This window comes from Callorhinchus milii, unplaced genomic scaffold, assembly GCF_018977255.1.
Source record: "Callorhinchus milii isolate IMCB2004 unplaced genomic scaffold, IMCB_Cmil_1.0 Scaffold8, whole genome shotgun sequence".
Classification (NCBI taxonomy): Eukaryota; Metazoa; Chordata; class Chondrichthyes; order Chimaeriformes; family Callorhinchidae; genus Callorhinchus; species Callorhinchus milii.
The window spans coordinates 21763437-21785628 of NW_024704749.1; the positions used below are offsets into that span (position 1 = coordinate 21763437).

Genomic DNA, 22192 nt, shown 5'->3' on the forward strand with positions numbered 1-22192 from the left:
CGGCCTGGGGCTGTGATTGACAGGTGGGGATTTGATTGACAGGTGGGTTTGGGGGAGAGGAGGGAGGGGGCGTGAACTGGGCGGGGCTGTGATTGACAGGTGGGGCTGGGAGGGAGCGGCTGTGATTGACAGGTTGCGCGGGAGGCGGGGCGGCGGGGGGTGGGGAGGGCGTGAACAGTGGGCTGTGATTGACAGGAAGCGCTGCGATCTGATTGGCGGATGTGGCCCCGCGGGGGGCGGGCGGTGATCTGGGAGGGCGGGGCCCTGGGAGGGCGGGAGGCGGGAGGGCAGTGGCTGTGCGCGTGTGTGTATGAGTGTGTGTGTGGGCGGCGGTTGTCGCTGAGGCTGAGTCTGAGGCGTTTGGTGTCGGTCGTCAGTTGTCGTTGTACGCGGCGGGAACATGGACGCCGACATGACAATGAAGTCGCATCGGAGCGAGAGCAAAGGTTAGCGGATTGTGCGCCCGGTTTTCTTTTCTTTTTTCTTTTGATTCTTATTTTTTTTTTCCTTTTTGATTTCCCCGCCGCCCCCCCCCCGCCCCCCCACTCACTTATTTTATCATCATCTTTTTTTGGGGGCCGCGCGTGTGTTCGAAAAAAAACGTCTTATTTCTCCCGCCGCCGCAATAATCATAATAATCATAATAATAATAATAACGTCAATGTTTCCCGTCAAGTAAATGAACCTGAACCGGAGTCAGTCAGTCAGTCTGACTGTCTGTCTGTCAGTCTCTGTCTGTCTGTCTGTCAGTCTGTCAGTCTGACCGCCGCCTCGCAGACAGTGTTCCTCACAACCTCCCCCTCACTGCACTGTGCACCGCACTCACTGCCTCGCCTCTTGCCCCCCAGGGTGGGTGTTGGGATGCCCTGCCCTGCCCTGCCCTGCCCTGCCCTGCCTGGCACTTCGGCTCATTCCCTGTGGTGCTTGGGCTGGTGCCTGTGGGGGGTGTGGGGGTGTGGGGGTGGGGGTCTATTATTTACAAACAATAACAATATTTAAGACTAATCTTTGCATTTGGATGTGGCGCCTTATCGCGTCTCTCCGCCACGTCTCAAAAGAGCTTCGGCAGCGACGACGACGACGTCTGGGACCCGAGCTGCTGGTTGGGCTCGGGGAGGCTGGAGAGCAGTAGGAGGGGTGGGGGTTGGGGGGGGGGGGAAGGAGGGTGACCGAAGGTACGGGCGAAGACGAGGGTCTTGAGATGGGTCTTGAAGGAGACAATAATAATAATAATAATAATAATCCTTGCATTTGATATAGCGCTTTTCACGTCGGGAGGACGTCCCAAAGCGCTTCACAGAATATACTGTAAAGTGAATTGACTGTATATTTGTGGGCGAAACGCGGCAGCCAATTGCGCACAGCAATGTCCCACAAACAGTCATGGATTGAAAATGACCAATTTATTATTGTTTTGGAGGGATTATTATTGGGCTCTGTGTGGAGTAAGGAAACTTGCCCGAGGTTTCGCCCTCTGCCTGGAATTGAGCTCAGGTCTCTCGCTTGCAAAGCGAGTGCTCTAACCACTGAGCTACAGGACCCAGTGCTTGGCTGGTACCTCACTCTTGTCTCCCTGACCCGATATGAGCCCTGGGCTGCAGTGAGAAACCTCCCACCAGGTCAACAGTCTTTCAAAACTGACGCTTGCCATCAATCACCCAAGTAACGGCTGGATTCACCTTGCCTTACCTCCGCCGCCTTCCGCCCAGGCTTGCTGATGTGATGACCCACGCTTGCCCTTTCACATACACAGCTTAATGATTCAGGCTGCTGAAGGAGGCTTGCGTAACTACCAACTCCATGGTATTTAAATGCATGTGTGTCTTGTGTATCATACGTTGCATAGATATTTAATCAGGTCCATTGTGTGGCTTATCAGCCGTTCAGATGACTCCCTGGTCTCAACTCTTGTAAATAAACAGAACAATGGGTCCTAAGAAAAATGCTTGCAGTGTTGTCTGGGTGTATGAGGAGTGTTTGTCTCCCTTCTGTTGTTCTTTCCCTTCATAGGTTCATAGAAATGATGGCATAGAAGAAGGCAGTTTGGTTCTTCAAATCTGTGCTGATACTGGTTCCCTACTGGCCTCTATACAAATTTGTGGAGTCCTATATAGCTCAGTGGTTAGAGCACTCACCTCGCAAGCGAGAGACCTGGGCTCGAATCCCAGCAGGGCGAAGCTTTGGGCAGGTTTCCATATGCCTGATAATAATCCGTCAAGAAAAATAGATAAATAAAAAAATAAATAAAAATAATAATTTAGTCACTCAATCCACAACTGTTTGTGGGACACTGCTGTGCGCAATTGGCTGCCGTGTTTCACCCACAAAATATACAGTCAATTCACTTTACAGTATATTCTGTGAAGCGCTTTGAGACGTCTAGAAGACATGAAAAGCATTATATCAAATGCAAGGATTATTATTTTCCCTGCACCATTTCATGTTCATTTGCTAAGCACAACATTATAATCTTTATGGTTCTAATAGACCACACTTAGAAGACTGCTTGCAGTTCTGGTCCCCACATTATAGAAGGGATGTAGAGGCACTGGAGAGGGTGCAAAGGAGATTCACAAGGATGATAATAATAATAATAATCCTTGCATTTGATATAGTGCCTTATCACGTCTGCGAGACATCTCAAAGCAGAATATACTGTAAAGTGAATTGACGGTATATTTTATGGGCGAAACGCGGCAGCCAATTGTGTGCAGCAGTGTCCCACAAACAGTCGTGGACTGAGCGATCCCAGAATTGAGAGGTTATACCTATCAGGAAAGGCTGAACATACTTGGACTCTTTTCTCTTGAAAAGAGGAGGATAAGGGGTGACCTGATAGAGGTCTTTAAAATTATGAAAGGTTTTGATAGGGTAGACTTAGGAACACATTTCTACTTGTGGGGGAGACCAAAACCAGGGGCCATCAATATAAAATAGTCACAAACAGATCAAATAGGGAAGTTAGAAGAAATGTTTTCACACGGAGAGTAGTGGTAATGTGAGACATGCTACCACAAAGAGTCGTTGAGTCAAATAGCATTGATGTATTTACAGGGAAGCTCGAGAGGTACATGAGGAAGAAAGGAATAGAAGGTTACGCTTGAAAGCTGAGTTGTGGAAGGGCAGGAGGAGGCTCATGTGGAGCATAAACACCAGCATAGACCAGTTGGGCCGAATGGCCTGTTTCTTTGCTGTATATTCTAATGTAATAGCTGCTTGTGGCAAATATTCTATCCTCTAATAAGCCTCCGTTTTAATATAAGTAATAGTAAAGAAAATCCTTACATTTGGTAAAGCGCCTTTCACGTTGGGAGTATACGAAGTGAAGTGTAGTTTGTAGGCAAACATGGCAACAGTGTCAGTTAAAAGCAAGCGCAGCAAAAGCAAGTGTGATTAGGGTGACATCTTTAAATGTAATGTGCTAATCTGTGGTTAAATTCAATAAATCACATGCAAGTGAGAAATATATTTATTTCCTCTTTCTATTTTTGTCACAAGTTTCACAACCACCCATTTTACACGTACATTTGGCCATCGATAGCATTTAATCTCTCTTTGTCAATTAACTATGTGGTCAATGTTTGAAGCTGTAGAATAACTGAAACATTATTATATGCTGATTATTTCTCATGATCATTTAGTCCTATTACTGTACACAGCGAGTTGTTCGGATCTGGGATGCATTGCCTGAAAGGGTGGTGGAAGCCGATTCGATAACAACTTTTAACAAAGAAGTAGATAATTATTTGGGGAGGACAAGTTTGCAGGGCTACGGGGAGAGCGCGAGGGAGTGGGGTTGAATTGGATAGTTCTTTTCAAAGAGCCGGCACAGACACGATGGGCCAAATGGTCTCCTTCTGTGCTGTATAATTCTATAATCTATTCTACTGTATCAGGTTAGTTAGTGGTTCTCTTTCCCCCCCCCCCCCCGCCTTGACATTATTGGCTCTATCGCAGACTGATGAGGGAAGAGAGAGAAATGGAGGGGGATCCCACAAGTCGATTGTGAACTGCGCGAAGTGTGTGCAAGTACATACCAATGCAAGGATTACTATTTAAGAGGAAGGCGGGGTGGTTTATGCTGCTCTGTTGTGTGTACAATTTATTATTCTGCGCGCGCGTGTGTGTGTGTATACATTGCAAACATGTTGCAGAAAAGCTTAGTGTCAATAAATTAGCTCTGCATTTCACGTGTTCTTATCCTGTTAATGGTTACGAATTTTCTTGCTCTTAGTGGCAGAGATAGAGGAAAGGGTATAATTGAGAGAAGTAGAAGGTAGCTCTTTTGAACTTCTTCAGAGAATGAGCATCACGGGGTGTTCAAAGGTTATTAAATGCATCGACGCTGCAGATTTATGGAGGGATAGAAGATGTTCTGCGCTTCGTTTTGCATCATCAACCATCGCAGTCACAGTGTTTTATAGATCGGTGCAAATCTAGTGCACATTTAAACCAAGCTTCTCAGCAAGATGTGAATTTGTGTCAGTTAATCTTTAGCTAAGGCTGCTTGTTCATTTCTAAGAATATTCGGGCAGAATAGGAAAGCACAGGAAGGTGTAGATTCCCAGAGTTATGAGATTGACTAATTGCAAGCATGTGATAGGCAATAACCGTGTGAAAGGAAATAGTTTGAGTCACTATCTTGGTAACTTCAGGATAAGAAAGGTCAGTGTGTCGCAATCAAACAGTTCTTCGCCTCTTTGGAGGCAGCAAGGAACACAAAGGAAAATGTCATAATTATCGATGCGAGAGAGGTGGAAATGGGTCTTGTGACAATCATCCTGGTCCATTGGAGAAAGTAAAACCGTACAAAGGATCTCTTTGTGTGGTAACATAAACCAAAAACCTCCACCTTAAGTATTATACAATAACGAATCTCATCAATGGTTTGGAACTTAAATGCTATTTAAAAATTGGTTACAAAAATGGGAAATGAATCGGTATATTAAAAAAAATGGATTAAGTAAAAAATAAACCAGATATAAGCGTATGTGATTGATAGTTCTGTGTTGCTGCGACATGTTGAACGAGATTACTTTCTTAGTTATCACACAGTTTTAAACTGATACTGCTAACATGCAGGTATTTATGTCATCTATGTTTCTGCACAGACCAAGTACAGAATGGCCTTGGCGTTTGTGGATGGATCTTGGTAATGCTCTCTTATCTATTCATGATCCTGACATTCCCTCTCTCCGTCTGGTTATGCATAAAGGTAAGTCACTGATGTGTGAAACATCTAAATGTACTCTTCATGGGAGGGGGAGAATTACAGCAGTGCTGTCTAGTTATAGACCATGTGACCTACTATGCATGAAAACATAGAATCATAGAATTTTATTGCACAGAAGGAGGCCATTCAGCCCATCATGCCTGTGTCGGTTCTTTGAAAGAGCTATCCAACAAGTCCCACTCCCCCGCTCTTACCCCAGACCACATTTTTCCTTTTCACGTATCTATCCAATTCTCTGCATATTCTTATGGAGATATAATCCCTTAATCTCTCCCCATCTCCTCCTCCCACCCCAGCCCCTAACCATCCCTCCCTCCACACCTTTGAGCCCATCTCCCCTTCCTCTCTCATCACCACCATAACCCATATGAAACCCACCACCTGTTCCCTGGACCCCATCCCTCCCCCCTCCTTACCTCCCAGCTCCACCTCCTTGTCCCTCTACTCAATGACATCGTTAACCTCTCCCTGTCCTTTGGTACTGTTCCCACCCCTTTAAAAACGCTGTCATCATTCCTATCAACAACAACAACAACAAAATTACATTTGTATAGCTCCTTTCACATCTGGAGGAAGTCCCAGCACAGAAACCACTGGTCAAAGTGACAAATGACATTCTGTCCATCTGTGACCAGGGCTCCCTCTGCCTCCTCGGCCTTCTTGACCTCTCTGCTGCTTTCGACACTGTCGACCACTCTATCCTCATCCACCGCCTCTCCTCTCATCTCAACTTCCATTGCGCTGTCCTTGATTGGTTCTGATCATACCTCTCATACTGCCTGCATTTCATCTCCTCAAACGGCTTCTCCTCTAGCTCCCGGACTCGTGCGGCGTTCCTCAGGGCTCTGTCCTTGGTCCCCTCCTCTTCAACATCTATATGTTCTCTCTTGGTAACATCATCCACAGACTTGGGGTCAACTTGAACGTGTATGCGGATTACACCCAACTCTGCCTCACCCTTGACTCCAGTACTACTGCTGTGCTGACGGAATGCGGACGGCGGCATTCAATATGGTCGACCACGCTATCCTCCTCCACCGCTTGTCCTCCCACTTCAATCTTCAAGGCCCTGTCCTTGAGTGGTTTAGGTCGTACCTCTCCCACCATCTTCATTTTGTTTCCACAAACGGCTTTTCCTCCACCTCCCGCACTGCCTCATGCGGTGTCCCTCAGGGCTCTGTCCTCGGTCCCCTCCTCTTCACCCTCTATATGCTCCCCTTGGTGACATCATCCGCAGACATGGGGTTAACTTCCACATGTATGCGGATGACACCCAACTCTACCTTTCCTCCTCTACCCTCAACTCCACAACCACCGGTGTCCTGACAGCTGTCTGTCCGACATCGAGTCCTGGACGAGCGACAACTTTCTTCAGCTCAACGTGCGTAAAACCAAGGCCCTCCTGATTGGCTCACGTCAGTGCCTCCGCACCTCAGGCGCTGACAGCATCAGCATCCAAGGCTGCACTCTCCACCTCTCAAAGCCATCAGGAACCTCGGTGTTCTGTTCAACCCGGAGCTGTCCTTTCTCCCTCATATCCACGCCACAACTGGCACCGCCTTCCATCACCTCTGAAACATCGCCAGACTACGGCACTACCTCACCCCTCACGCGGCTGAAACTCTGGTTCACGCCTTTATCAGCTCAAGGCTGGACTATGGGAACTCTCTCCTCGCCGGCCTTCCCGGCCCTCCCTCCACACTGCAGGTCATTCAGAACTCTGCAGCTCGTGTACTGTCCCGCACCAGACACCGCAACCACATCACTCCCACCCTCGCTCGCCTCCACTGGCTCCCCATCCCCCAGAGGATCGAATTCAAGATCCTCATCCTCGCCTACAAGGCCATTCACGGCCTTGCTCCCTCCTACCTCTCTGACCTACTATCCCCCTACTTACCTGCCCGTACCCTCCGTTCCTCTGGCTCCAGTCTGCTCCACATCCCCCGTCCCAACCACCCTCTCAGCCCCGAGGCTCTGGAACTCTATCCCCCAGTGCCTTCACCGCTTCCTCCCTTTCCTCCTTCAAGACCTTTCTCTTTGACCGTGCCTTCAGTTCCCCTCTCGACTCTCTACCCCCTCCTCGCTCCCTCCCTTCCCTCACCCTGACGATTTCCCCCCTGCTCGGGTCCTGACCCAACTGTCAAGCGCCTTGGGACGTCCTCCCGACGTGAAAGGCACTCTATAAATGGAAACTTGTTGTTGTTGTCAGACATCTAGTCCTGGATGAGAGCTAACTTCGGTTGAACGTCAACAAGACTGAGGCTCTCCTGATTGGCTCACCCTCCTCACTTCAGGCGCTGACAGCATCACCATCCACAGTTGCACACTCCACCTTGCTAAGCCAGTCCGGAACCTTGGGGTCTTGTTTGACCCCAACTATCCTTTCTACCCCACATCTGCGTCATGACCATCTGCCTTCCCCTACCTCAACGTCGCCCGGCTCCGACACTGTCTCACACCACAGGCCACCAAAACCCTCATACACACCTTCATCACATCGAGGCTCGACTATGCAAACTCATTTCTTGTCGGCCCCGCCAACTCCTCCCTCCACAGGCTGCAGATCATCCAGAACTCTGCAGCCCATGTCCTCTCCGCACTGGGTTCCGTGACCTTATCAACTACATCCTTGCCCAACTCCACTGGCTTCCCATCACACAGAGGATAGAGTTCAAGATCCTGGTCCTCACCTTCAAAGCCCTCCACCGTCTTGCTCCCCCCTACCTCTCCGATCTCCTAACCCCCTACAACCCTGTTTGCTCCCTCCGTTCAGCGGGCTCCGGCCTGCTTCAAGTCCCCTGCCTTGCTCGCCCCACTATCGGCGGGCAGGCCTTCCGCCACTCTGCACCCACCATCTGGAATTCCATCCCGCAGTCTCACACCCTCCCTCACCACCTTCAAGACCCATCTTAAGACCCTCCTCTTCGATCATGTTTTCAATCTCCCTGCTGCCCCCCCTGCCTTTCCCACTTCCCCCACCCCAACCCTCAGCTCGGGTCCGTAACTCTGTCTGTCCAGCGCCTTGGGACGTCTTTGTTGTTGTTAATGAGTTGAAGAAAGTAAATTTTGAGATGCACCAAGCCAGCAGGACAAGAGATTCAAAGCTATGAAGAGCAATTTAGGAGAGACACTAGGAAGGCCTCTGTACACGAGGCAGAGTCCATTAATTCTTTGAAAAAAAATTTCTATGGATGTTTGAAAAAGAATAATATTTAAGGGTGTGGGGAGAAAGTGGGAGAGTGGGATTGGGCTTAAAAAAAAGCCTAGACATAATGAACGTAATCATGTGGTTGTGTGCAGTGGAGGATTCGGGATTTATTATCAGTGGATTACAGACAAATATTAACTGCATGCTCATTTGCAAGCCAAAAGATGTAGATTTGTAGGTGACCACATCTGTAAAATAAAGGTGTAGAATTGGAAACAGTTAATAAATCCTTTTGTTACATTGGAGGAGGAATGCAAAAAAGTCGATTGACGAGGCTAATTGAGAAGCCAAGGCTTTATTTGTATAACAAGTGAATGGAAGAATTGAAGAGATGTATGGTTTTGTAAAGGGTTCAGTTACGCAATATATTGAAGGTGTGGCACACAATCAGGAAGTTTGACTAGATTAGGTGTCTCACAGACAGTAAAACTTCCAGCGCATAATTGATGGGCATGTATCTGTAACATTTGGTGATGTAGAGAAGGCTGGGCAGCTGGGTGATGCTGGATTTGGGATCTAAAATCCCTTAGATTGTAGGGAGAAAGGATTGGGATTGTGGTTCGGATGAATTTGTGACATTTTGCTGCGGAATGCACTCAGGCACGCAATTGGCTGCCGCGTTTTGCCCACAAAATATGCAGTCAGTTCACTTTACAGTATATTCTGTGAAGTGCTTTGAGACGTTTCGGAGGCGTGATAAGGCGCTGTATCAAATGAAAGGATTATTATTGTATTATAAACACGCCAACACCAAGATTTGTGTGCCAAGAGATTTGGAACCATTCCCAAAATTTAGCCTTCAGAAAACACTTTCCTTCTCTTGTGGCCATTACATGAGCTGTTCAAAGGGACCAGAAAATGGCTTCTTTTCTTCCACATTCAATACTTTTGCAGTTGTCAACAGAATCTTCTGCATAAGACATGGGGGGGGGGTGAAGACAGCGTTTTTGTTGCCTTCCGCCGTTGCCTGGAATGAGCTGGCCAGCTATGTCTGGCAAGAGTAGTACAAGTTGTGTCTGCGGCTGTGAATGACTGAACTTCCAAAACTCCAGTGGAACTTGGTCTCTTGAGGGAAACTGGATCCTTTCTCCTCGTAAAATGTCCGTGCTGGGGAACGGAACCCATTCTCATTTTGCCCTCCAAGGAGCAGCTCACTCCCCTTTGCCCTAATTCCCAACTCAAAAGAGTGCCACCTACCACACCATGTGAATAATAATAATAATAATCTCTCCAATCCCCTCACCATGGCTGAGATACTTTACATTGTAATCCTGCCCAAACCCGTTTCACCCAAGACCACTGCAGCCGGTGGAAGAGAGAAGAGTATCTCTCTCTCTCTCTCTCTCAGCCTGGTCTGGGATTCAGGGGTTCACAGGTAGATGAGCCAAGTGCTGTGTCACCCGATCTGAGCAACATAAAACTAATAGAAGTCTTGTTGTCTTATTGTTTGTTACAGATTGTGAAAGAGTATGAGCGTGCCATCATTTTCAGACTGGGGCGCATCCTACCGGGGGAGCCAAAGGACCAGGTCAGTAGTGTACCATCAGAATTATAAGCACTTGGCCTCAATCCCTGAGCACTGCCAATGTGCAGCAGCAGATGAACTGGTGGTGGAAAAGGTTTTGCTTTCTTGTGCAATCGAGTTCCGTTCTGAATAAAGTGGGGGCGTCAAACATTGTGTGGCTGGCAGAGAGGTCACTTTGTGTGAAGTTTGAAAAGATTGTTTGAGTGTAGCTGCAGAGATACTGATCAGGCTGTAGCAATATTACACCTTCACTATAGTCCTGTGGCTTAGTGGTTAGAGCACTTACTCGCAAGCGAGAAGACCTGGGCTGGGAGAAACATTGGGTAAGTTTTCTTACTCACATGCTTCTGTTTACTTAGCAGTAACTAGGAATCCGGTTGTTAATCGATTGGCAGATCGTTTTCTGGGTGTAATAATCCCTTTTTTAAAAAAAAATTGATCACTCAGTCCACGGCTGTTTTTGGACGCTGCTGTGCGCAATTGGCTGCTGCGTTTTGCCCACAAAACATACAGTCAATTCACTTTACAGTATATTCCGTGAAGCACTTTGAGACGTCTCAAAGTCGTGATAAGGCGCTATATCAAATACAAGGATTATTGTTATCATTATTTGCATCCAACACTTGTGCAGATCCTGATGTGATGAACTCCATAAACTGCCTCGTGCATTTTTGAGTTTCCAAGTTTGGCTGTAGAGTTTAATGGGGTAAGGATTCCTCCCAATGGCTAATTGTGAGGTGGTAATTTTTTGCCAGCTGCTGTGGTTAATTCCAGGGGCAATGCCTTTAGAGTTGCCTTCACATTTGGAATGACTTTTTAGCCCTTCAGACTAGAGAAAGAGAAAAGGGGGCGGGGGGGATTTGGCAGAAATCCAGAACCATGGTTTGCATTTATACCAGCACCTCTTGCATCAATCAAATGTTTCGATTTGATGTGCTTTATGCAATAAAATTGTTTGAGAAATAAAATGAAATTTTTGTTATATCAGCTTCCTTCACCAGTAGCTTCCCATAAACAGTAATCTGATGACAATCTATAACTTATGAAATTCCAGATAGACTTGGGTTAGGAGGGTGGTGACAGAAAATGATAGCACTTACTTCTTGAAAATAGCAGTAAGTGGCTGCCTTGAATCACAAGCCTAAATTAATGATTCGATGAAAAGTTGGCACGGCGTTATACGAAAAGAGAAGGCAGTTTCTTCCCGTATCCTGGCCATTTTTTCATTCCAATATATATTTATAGAGCGCCTCATGCAGGGTAGCATCCCAGAGCGCTTGGCAGTTTCGGAGCACTACACCGAGTCGGGCGGAGGGGGGAGGTTACCGTAGGCACGGTTGAAGAGGAAGGTCTTCAGGCACGAGGTATTCCAGAAAGAATTAGTCTTCAACTCAATGGCTGTTTACAGGACTTTGCTGTGTGCATGTTGGCTGATGAATTTTAGGCTAGGAGGTGTCTGTGCATCGTTTTGAGATCAATTTGGTCCTCGCTCTCCTGCCTGAAGGGAGCGGAGGAAGGAAGTGATGGCAAAGTGATGGCAATGAAACGCCAGGGGCACTTGGGTGCAGATTGGCATTGAATTTCTGCAGGAAAAGAACTTGTTTTTGTGTCAAACCCTCAGGTTTTTCTCATTCGTTGGCAAGCCTGAACTTGTCTGTTAACAACACAACAGCCCAAGAAGAGCCTCGTCAGAGCAGGACATAAAAATAACAGGCGCAGCTGGTGCCGTATTATCTATATCTAAAAAAAACAGTACCGTAGAGTAGGAGCTCCAACCAAAGACCCAACCAAGGAGTCAGGAGATTCTTCCACTGGCAGTGCCACTTGAGGTGTCAATAGCTTCCTGACACTGAGTCGGGGGGTGGGGGATGACAATGAAACATCGCACCACAATGAGAAAGACCCCAATTCACCATTGCTGGGCACACTGTGACCGTCATAGAAACAGGAGGAGAGCATTCAGCCCCTCGAGCTTGTTGCTCCATTCTATAAGACCACGGCTGATCTATACCCCAAGTGTAGGTACCTGCCCTTGCCCCATATCCCTTAATACCCTGACCTAACAAATAGGCATCTATCCATCCAGAAGCTCTTAGCTCTCTGTAATGGATACATACAGATACAGTATTTTTTCTTTCTCCCCTTATTCTATGCATGTTCTGAATTAAGCCCGGTTTGAAGAGACACCAATACCTGATGGAAGCCATATGAAAACAGGTTGAAAAGGCAGCCTTTATCCACCTCTCACTTGCTGGATGCCACTTATTCTGACCATGCACATTCTTTAACTTACTCTCTTTCTCCCTTGATGTATTCTGCTTTCAACGACTTTTTATATGTGGAAGGAATAGATTATTGTGTCTGATTTGGTTTTGAGTTGCAGAATATTGTATTCTGGTGAAGTTTTAACTTGTGCCTGTAATCCAACAGAAGATTAATGGTTTTAACTGTGGGTTTCGGCGAGGGAAGCAGGCACTATTAGACAATTTAACACAACAAGCTCTGGAGTTAAAACGTTAACTTGGTGAATACAAAGTGCCCACTGTATTGTGATGTTTATTGATGTACTGAATTTGCTATTTTTATGGTAACCATTCCAATCTATTCTGGTTCTCGTTATCTAATCTAATGAGAGGAAAATATGTATGGGGTATGGGGGGAGGAGGAAAGATAACTATTGTGCTCGCCAATAAGTATGGAAGGTATGTTACCATCCCCAGGTCAGATAGAGACAAACTTCATTTTTTAAATAGAAGCACACCTCCAGGCATTTGCAAGTTGCCGGAGTTGAAGCTAAACTAGTTTGAAATGAGATCAGAAAACCTTTCAACATGTATGAAGAATGGAAATGTCTTGATATTTCCTCCTGACTTGAAAGGCAAATTTTTGTTGGTGTTGAATTATTTCCATACACAGGCAGGCAAGAAAGATGTAGAGGCAGAATCAATTGGGATGTTTGAAAGGGAGACAGATGGATACTTGGAAATAAGGAGAAAAGACAGGGAAATGGGATTAGAAGATCCACCTTGATTTAATAAAGTGGTTTGTTAGGTTGAATGCTCTCTAACGTTCCTAAGTATCACATGTGCGAAAGGCCCACGAGTGTGAGTCATGTTTTATTGTTCTGGTGAAAAGGACAGTAAGTGAACACCCTGGAAATATTTATCTTCCTCATTGATCTGCAGGTTATTAAGATTTATAACATTGCTATAATTAGAAACCTCCTCCACAACCCCGTCCCAAGAGTGAGGTGTGTGTGTGTGTGTGTGAATGTAAGTAATGTGGAGGGCGGGGGGGGGGTCAGGCGAGTGAGCGACTGATTGCAGTTCATTTGGAAAAAAAAGGTTGTCTTCCAGAGAGAAGCAAACTTCATTCACTGTGATACAGGTGAGCCTGCTCGCAGTTTCTTCTTTTGCCTTGTCTTTTCTGTAGTTTGGAGAGAACAAGTTTGGCTGGTAACAATCATCTTCAGCTCTGACGTTATTTAAAGTAATTCTTGTGTTCTTTATCCTGACGCATTTACAAAATTATTTTGCGTTCCCTCCACCAAGAACAACACCACTACAGCTCCAGGGATTTCTCCTCCCACCCTCCCACCAGTAAGAAAATATTCCCTCGCAGGCTGCCGCTGTTCTATATCTAACCACTGGAGCCACTTTTACACCTCATGCAGGTTTTTCCCATCGCAAAACTCTATTGGATCCAGCAGGAAGCAGTGGATTGAGATCATCAAGTCAACCTAAGCAGGGAACCACATTGGGATCTGTGCCCAAGGTTTCTCCCAATCAATCACCCGAGGGTCTGCTTCCCTCCCCCCCCCCCAGTCGTTCTTGCTTGACAAAATCCAACAACTTGGACGGTTTGGATAAAGAAGCCAATGCAGCCCATTTAACCTCATTCTTCCAGAAAACACACGCTACCATCTTCCCATTACGGTATCGTGCCATTTCTGAGAAAACTGAGTTCATTGACCTGGTTTCAACCACCCTTCCTGAAAACCCCATTCCAGTTGTCCATTTCCCTCTTGTTTCTGATATCAGCAAGATGCAATGTTATAAACCTTCCTGCAGTAAATAGCAGTGGAAATAAATGGAGGCAATTCGATAGCTGTCAATATCTAGTTGAGGTATCACATATCCCAGACCATGGCAACCTGTCAATTGAAATGCCAGACGGGGACTTGAAATAATAATCCTTGCATTTGATAGAGTGCCTCATCACGTCTTTGAGATATCTCAAAGTCCTTCACAGAATGTACTGTATGTTTTGTGGGCAAAACACAGTAGCCAATTGCGCACAGTAGTAATCCACAAATGGTTGTGGCTTGAGTGCCAAATTATTAGTTTTTTTTATAAGGGATTATTACCCCCAGAAAAGCGATCCTACTTACAACCGGGTTCCTACTTAGAGAGGTGGGTGGAGTAAGGAAACTTGTTTAATATTCCGTCCTGCTTGGGAGTTAAACCCAGAAAGGGATTGCTTGCGAGGGATTGCTCAAACCACTAAACTACAGGATTCCACAATGCCCTGAGGGACACTTTGTGTTTGGTTCTGTTCTGTGCTGTACAGCCTGGTCATATTTTGCAGCAGCTGACTTCACTGTAGGCACTTTGATTGTAGATTTTTCAGCCCGACCGATGCTGTAGCCCTGATAACACTTGCTAATCCGATTGGATTCCGGAGTGTGTGTGGTTGGATAACTCCCCTTTGGGAAAACCCATTCATGGTGTTGATGCCAGATTGCATTACCTCATTCTCCGGCTTTGGATCCTCGCAGGCATCCTGCTGGACATTTTCACCTAACGTATTTAATGAATTTGTTTCATAAGATCCTCGTGGTGTCATTTTCATCCAGACCTGTACAACAATACAGAGATGCTGCTTAACTCTCGGGTTGGGTGTCCATTTATTGTGATCAGCGTTTGCATGCAAGTTGGGAGGAAGAGGATTAAACAATAAACGATGAATGAGAAAATGTAGTATTACCTTGAAGTTAGGCTTGGTTTAACCCTGAACCAAAAAGTAAACAATTCCCTAAATCACAGTTACCAGAGTTAGTAAAATGTGTCACCAAGCCAGTCAGGAACCTTGTTCGATCCTCAACTGTCTTTTCTCCCCCACATTCAAGCCATGACCCGCTCTGCCTTCCCTCACCTCCGTAACATTGCCAGACTCTGCCACTACCTCACCCCTCAGGCTGCTAAAACTCTTGTTCATGCCTTCATCACCTCCAGGCTCGACTATGCAAACGCCCTGTTTGTCGGCCTTCCCAACTCCTTCCTCCACAGGCTGCAGATAATCCAGAACTCTGCAGCCCGTGTCCTCTCCTGCACCAAACTCCATGACCCCATCTCCCCCATTCTCGCCCAACTCCATTGGCTCCCTATCCTTCAGAGGATCCAGTTGAAGATCCTGGTCCTCACATACAAAGCCCTCCATGGCCTCACCCCACCCTACCTCTGCGACCTCCTAACCCCCTACCAACCCACCCGTTCCCTCCGCTCAGCCGGCTCAGGCCTGCTCCATGTCCCCCGACCCACCCGCCCCACCATTGGCGGAGAGCCTTCAGCCACTCTGCCCCCAACCTCTGGAATTTCATTCTCCATTAACTCCGCCTCGCCTCCTCCTTAGCCTCTTCAAGTCCTGACTCAAGACCCTCCTCTTCGACCATGCCATCGGCCAGTCCCTTCCCCTCCCCTCCTTTATCCCCCCTCTGACCCCAGCTCGGGTCTGAAATGCTGTACTCTGTACAGCCTTGGGACATCCTCCCGAAGTGAAAGGAGCTATGCAAATGTTGTTGTTCTTGTTCAGTTTAAAGCTGATAGTCAAATACCATAACCTTAAAAGGCAGTGGACGTTTTGTATGACAAAGCTCATGGCGCTCAAATTACTGTTAACCAAGGAGAGCAAGTGTAAGCACTGTGGTTTGCCAAAGCGTAGGATGCAGAAACACTCCAGGGTTGTGCAGTAATTCAGTGCATTGATTGTATCTGCTTATATCTTTGGGTAGGAATCTAACAGGGCTGTGTTTTTTCAGTATTTTCCCTTGTATTTTGCTAAAATCAACCTGCCTTTGTTTGCTTATCAAATCGTTTAATACTGTAAATACTGTTCAGTGTAGTGACCCTTTTCGTACGCAGATGCGGCAGCCAATTTCTGCACAGTACTGTTCCAATAACAGCTGTGAAGTGAATGATCATTTTTATCTGGAGGGACTGTTGGCCAGGACACTGGGAGAAACGAGCTGTTGCTTTTCTCTGTCACGGTATTTTTTTTACATCCGCCTGAACAGGCTACCAGGACCTTGTTTACGTGAAGGATAGCAATCTCTGACAATGCAATGCTCCTCCTGGAGTGCTAACAAAATCCGTGAGTCGAAGATTCAACCACAATATTTTGGCCCCGAGGTGAGACTCAGCTACAGGCTGATGCATTTTCTCACATTGTTTTTTATTGCTTATTCCCAGGAATGTTCTTCGTGTTGCCCTGCACGGACACCTTTGTTAAAGTGGACATGAGAACCATCTCCTTCGACATTCCACCTCAAGAGGTAAGTTCAGAGCATTTGGCTTTGCAGTGACACAGTAAAGCGAGGCAGGTGTTCCTTGGAATGAATCTCTCTAATACCGTGGATGTCCCATTCAGATCCTGACCAAGGATTCGGTGACGGTCAGCGTGGACGGAGTGGTTTATTACCGGGTGCAGAACGCCATCCTGGCCGTGGCCAACATCACCAATGCAGACTCTGCCACCCGGCTGCTGGCACAGACCACCCTGCGGAACGTGCTGGGAACCAAGAACCTAGCACAGATTCTTTCTGACCGGGAGGAGATTGCACACAACATGCAGGTGGGTGTGGCCTGGCCTGGTATCTCGCTGTCAAAGGCTCTCGTTAGCCAGGGCCCAAAGGAGCGTGGGGTTGGGTGTACAGGGAGGGGTGGAATGTGAAGGGGAGGTGGGGGGATTTATGGTATCAGTGCAGAATTCTGATGGCTATTAGCAGTTTCTTTTGCCCTGAATGGCTCTGATGTGCCATTGGGATTATATTGAATCCCATACTCGCATTTAAAACTACATCTGTAACAGTGTTTACATCTGTGACCTCAGCGGCATTATAAACCTGTTACTTTCTTCTGTTTGTTCCATGTTTGACATCTAAACCCTTCTCTAATGTGAGGTTTATCATTAATAATTCTTGCATTTGATATAGCGACTTATCATGTCTTCAAGACATCTCAAAACGCTTCACAGAATAAACTGTAAAGTGAATCATGCTCCCAGTTACTGCTAACTTGCAACTCCATCCCAGTAAACCTGCTGTATTGTCCTGCTTACAGAGCACTCTCGATGATGCAACAGATGACTGGGGAATCAAGGTTCAGCGTGTGGAGATCAAGGATGTGAAACTACCGATCCAGCTCCAAGAGCAATGGCTGCGGAGGCAGAGGCATCGCGAGAGGCCAGAGCTAAGGTAAGAAAACCAGCCGTGGACAGATACAGGGAACAGTCCTTGAGTGAGAGAGCGCCCAGTATTTGAGTTGGGCCAAATAGTACTGCATTGATCATTCCAACGTAGCTTCCCTCTGTTGTTCTTGAGGTTTGAATTGCGATTAGATGAGTGGTTTGACAATAACCAGCATCATTGGCAGATGAGTTTAGTTTTCATGTCAGTTATATTTGATGACATTGTTGGTAATTTCAGAATTTGAAAAATTGCAGTCTTCGCAAATCCTCCCAGCTTATTGTACCAATGTGCTTCTGGTTTAGGGAGAGTGTGGTATTTGGGGTCCCTGCATTCGAAAGAGCGTGGCAGTTGTGTGTTCTCCAAATTAGGGAGAGTACAGTATTGTTATGGGGTGACCAGAGCATCCAATTGAAAAGATGACGACCTCTTTGGTTTGGGGTTAATTAATAGGGCTATCAATTATCTATGTCTCTGTTGGCGGACGGTCTACTCTATTAATACCCAAAGCATTAAGGGTTGGCAATATTTAATATATACAGTCACTTATACAGTCAATTCATTTTACAATATATTCTGTGAAGCACTTTGTGACATCTCAAAGACATGATAAGGCTCTATATATCTATATATATGTATATAGTGTCCTGAGAAATATGCAGCTACTCAATAACGATGAATTGTTTGTCCTGGAGAGTTGAGGTCTTTTGCTGTTGTATTTGAGGTAGCGTGTAAGGGAGTCATGGCAGGGCTCCAGGCCGGAAGGACACTAGGGATCTCAGGATAGTGCACACACATTGCTTGTGCTGGGATGGATCTGCAGTAATTCCTCATCAACTTCAGGCCTGTAAACCTCCATTAATGCGCGCTGCAGGCAATTGTCAATCGGCCCCACCTCTGTATGGAGAGGATTAAAATGTTGATAACACATTGTATCTGCTTTTTAGTCAACAACATGAGTTTCTGCTCATTGAAATATTTATCTTAGCAGAGCAGGCAGTTATGAGTTTTAACGTGACCTATTTACTTAAAGCTTGGCCTTGGGTAATCTTACAGGATACTAGTCTGAGAATCAAATAATAACAGGAAGTTCTTTGTAGGTTTGGGTGTCGTTAGTCTCTACAGTAAATGTGTGGGCAGCTATACATTGTGCTTGGAGTCTGCGGTTTAACTTTTAATTTAGTGGCGCAGACTGTCAGTTTTTAATGAGTCGACTTGAGTGTCAAACAGAAACCATTGTTGTTGGTAACGAGCCAAGCAACTATCAGAGAGTTTACTCACACAACCCAGAAAGTTATTTTTAAACAGCTGTTTGTGTTTCACTGCATTCCTTGAGTACGAGAAAGAGCAGGGGGTGGAGATAGCTCCAGTGGGGAACGGACACAGGATTGAGGCAGGGAGTTCCAGAGGGTAGTGACCCCTGAAAGCACAGCTGTCGACGGTGGAGTGGAGGGGACAACATCATCAACAACAGATTACGTTTATACAGAGCCTTTCACGTTGGGAGGACGTCCCAAGGCGCTGGACAGTCAGGAATTTGGACCCGAACAGGGGGTTGGGATCAGGTGGCGTGGAGGACAGGGAGGGTGGGAGTAGTAAGGAGGGTGATCGAAGGTGCGGTCGAAGAGGACGGTCTTGAGGCATGCCTTGATGAAGACAAGGGAGGGAACAAGGTGGAGGAAGTCTGGGACAGAGTTGCAAGGCGTAGTGGGGCAGAGAGGCTAAAGGCCCGACCGGTGATGGTGGAGAGTGCAGGGCAGGGGATGTTGGATATGCTGACCAAGCGAAGGGGACAGGTAGAGGAGTGGGGGTGTGAACATGTTTGAGAGGTAGGGAGGTGTCTTGGAACATCCTAAAGTATTGCTGTGGGTTTACACCTCTGCCCTCTGTCGCTGCAGGTGATTGCTGCCGAAGGAGAAATGAACGCTTCCAGAGCTCTGAAGGAAGCTTCCATTGTGATTTCCGAATCTCCAGCCGCCCTCCAGCTCCGCTACCTGCAGACTCTGACCACCATCGCAGCAGAGAAAAACTCCACCATTGTGTTCCCACTGCCCATGGATATTTTACAAGCCTTCAGCAGAAAATAGCAGGGATAGCTAACCTGTGATTAGGTTCCAAATCACAAACCTTTTGTTAGAATATTTTATTTTAATCTGTTCGCATTGTAATAAAATTAAGCAAAATTGACTTGGGTAGCAGATTAGCGGGCGGAGCCTTCAGGGGACGCGCATCTACTGATGCTTGACTTTTGTAAGTGTCTTTCTTTTGAATGACTAGATTCCAATATTATGTGTGTGCGTGCGTGGGTCTGTGTGCGTCTCTGGCAATAATCAAAGTGAGTGTGAAGCGCGTGATTGCAAACCTGAGCTGGTTTGCCCGTTGCTTTCTGATTATATGTAGTTGCAGCGCAAACAAATGTGCATTTTTCTAGCCAGCCTGAACTGCTTGTTAGTCATTCACTAGTGTGCATCAATGGTGCTCTCTGCCTATTCCAACTGCTCAGTTAGTTAGCACAGTGAGTACAGATGGCCTTTTCCTCTGCCTGTCCTGATTGTAATCTAAAGCCAAATCCATGTATCTCTTCCCCACTCTGTGCCATGGACCATTGAATGAATGGCTCTTCTATTTTGTGTAACTCCTTTTTTAAAAAAATCTTGCGCGGCTTTTCTTCTCAGCAACAACAAACAATGCCAACAAATTACATTTATATAGCATCGTTCATGTCGGGAGGACGTCCCAATGCACTTGAGGTGTTTAGGTTACATTTTGTGTGGGGAGGGGGAGGGGTGAAGGAATGTAGATCAAAACTAGGACCATCTCCCTGCCATTATGATTTTAAATTATTATTTTTTAAAGCTGATCACTTAGTGATGAGAGCTTACTCCACCCAACTTTCCTTCAGCGTGTGGTGTGTGTGAGAGCAAAATCCATGCACCTCACAGATGCTTTGGTGAAAGTTAGGAGAGTTTTCAGCGACTGCCCAGAAACTCTGGAACATTCTTCCTCTATCCCTCCACCTTGCTCCCTCCCACCCCATTTTCAAGTCACTCCTGAAAACCTTCTTCTTCCACCCCCACTCCCGACAAGCGCACTGAAGCTCTACCCTGCATGAGGGGCGCTCTATAAATACAAGTTGTTGTTGAGGGCAGTGGTCCCCATGTCCTTGTGGAATGAAGGGATTGTTTGCTGTATAAGTACTTCAGAGATGCTCAGATAACCTGTTCGCCTATTCTCTGCATATCGACATTATTCACACAACTGACTTGCCAGAATAGTTGGTTTAACTTGCCAAGTTTGTTGAAGTGTAAGTGGATTCGGAAAGTGTAAATGCAATCACTGCAGACCTTGAACTTAGAACGCTGACGCATATCCTCATCCCTCTGATTTACAAATCAAGGTACAAATTCCGAGGTCTCTTGGTAAATCGTAGTGTTGTATCCAGACTTGATGTGCTGTCCTAGATAATGAATGCTAGAAATCAAAGAAAAATCAGGAAACATTTCACATGAATAATTTACTCATCTGATGCTTGAGATGTGTGTTAATTCCTCTGGCTGCTGTGAGTGTGGAGCTTGCTCTGCTCGTTGTAACTGGGAAGGAAAGTGATCTGCAATGTTGTGCTCCTATTTTAGTCTCTGATTAAAATAAAAAGGCACTCATATTGGAAAGTCCCTTTCAGCTGTTACACAGACAGAAGCTCTTTGATACAAATGGCAATCAAATGCATGGATTGGGAAAGGGTGTGTGGTGGTTGGGCTGTTTGACTCTGCGGGCCTGGGTTGAGTGAAGCCGGATTGATGGAAGGGAAATTTCTATGTTAGGTAAGAAAAGCACAAGCCACTCGATGGCTGGAGTGATAAAGTGGTCCACGTGATGTGTGTGAAACAGAATATAGGCCAGACATGCAGCCTAAGGGTCTTTGTTTAATAGCTGTTCAATGAAGGGACTATTGGTGATTAACTAACTCAGGCTTTGCTCTTCAAATGCCATTCACCCTCTCCGTTATATCTGGCTTAACTCTTCAATCTGTGTCAACTCACCTCAAAACCTTTGCGTGAATGGGGCTGAACTGCGACTGAGCTCCAAGTATTCTCTTAACTCAAAAGAGAGGCTGTTTGCGTGGCTATTTCCCCAATTATCACATCTGTGACCAGGGCAGAGTTTCTGAGGCCTTACAATTTAATGCCATATTTATCTGGTTTCTCCTCAAGTCCTTGTGAATGTATATTCGGTAACATTTAAAATCTCTGCGATACAAGCAATAACCACTTTCTGGTTGCTTTCCTCTTGCCTTTGTTGCTGCAGCTGACCATTGTTTTTGAAAGCATGTTGAATAATAATGTGATCTTTTTGTTGTATTGGGACTTTTATAATGTAGCTTGTAATGCGTTGAAATAAACGTTGTTCACCCCAAACCTTACTTTTGTCTCTATAATGTTCTTTCCTTCTGTGCCATTGCTGTACGTGTGCAAATTGGCTGCCACGTTCGCTTACAGAATACACAGTCCATCTAGTTTCTAAAGGGAAAAGGTAGATTACTCTGCTGTTAAAATGGAGATGGATGGGAAATAAGGATATTGAGGACCATGAAAAAGCAGGGAATTATGTTTCAGTGATCTGCTATAGTCTGATGAACTCAGCCACTTCTCTCCCTCAATCATCGCTCCCCTGGCTCGTCAGACCCTGGCACTGTGAAGCGCTCTGTGTGAAGGGCGTTACATTAAATGCAAGTGGTTGAACTGGAAAAACAATGAATGGCTTCCT

General features: G+C 46.1%; 1 protein-coding gene across 1 annotated transcript; it reads left to right on the forward strand.

Annotated features, from left to right (window-relative positions):
* The first annotated feature begins 264 nt into the window (after positions 1-264).
* On the forward strand, positions 265-21848 carry stom (stomatin). The gene is given in 9 exon segments (XM_007902739.2): positions 265-446; positions 5112-5215; positions 9898-9946; positions 9949-9969; positions 16434-16516; positions 16612-16815; positions 17304-17385; positions 17388-17437; positions 19327-21848. Coding segments are annotated over 9 exon segments (828 nt in total). The 5' UTR covers positions 265-400; the 3' UTR covers positions 19516-21848.
* Positions 21849-22192: the final 344 nt, after the last annotated feature.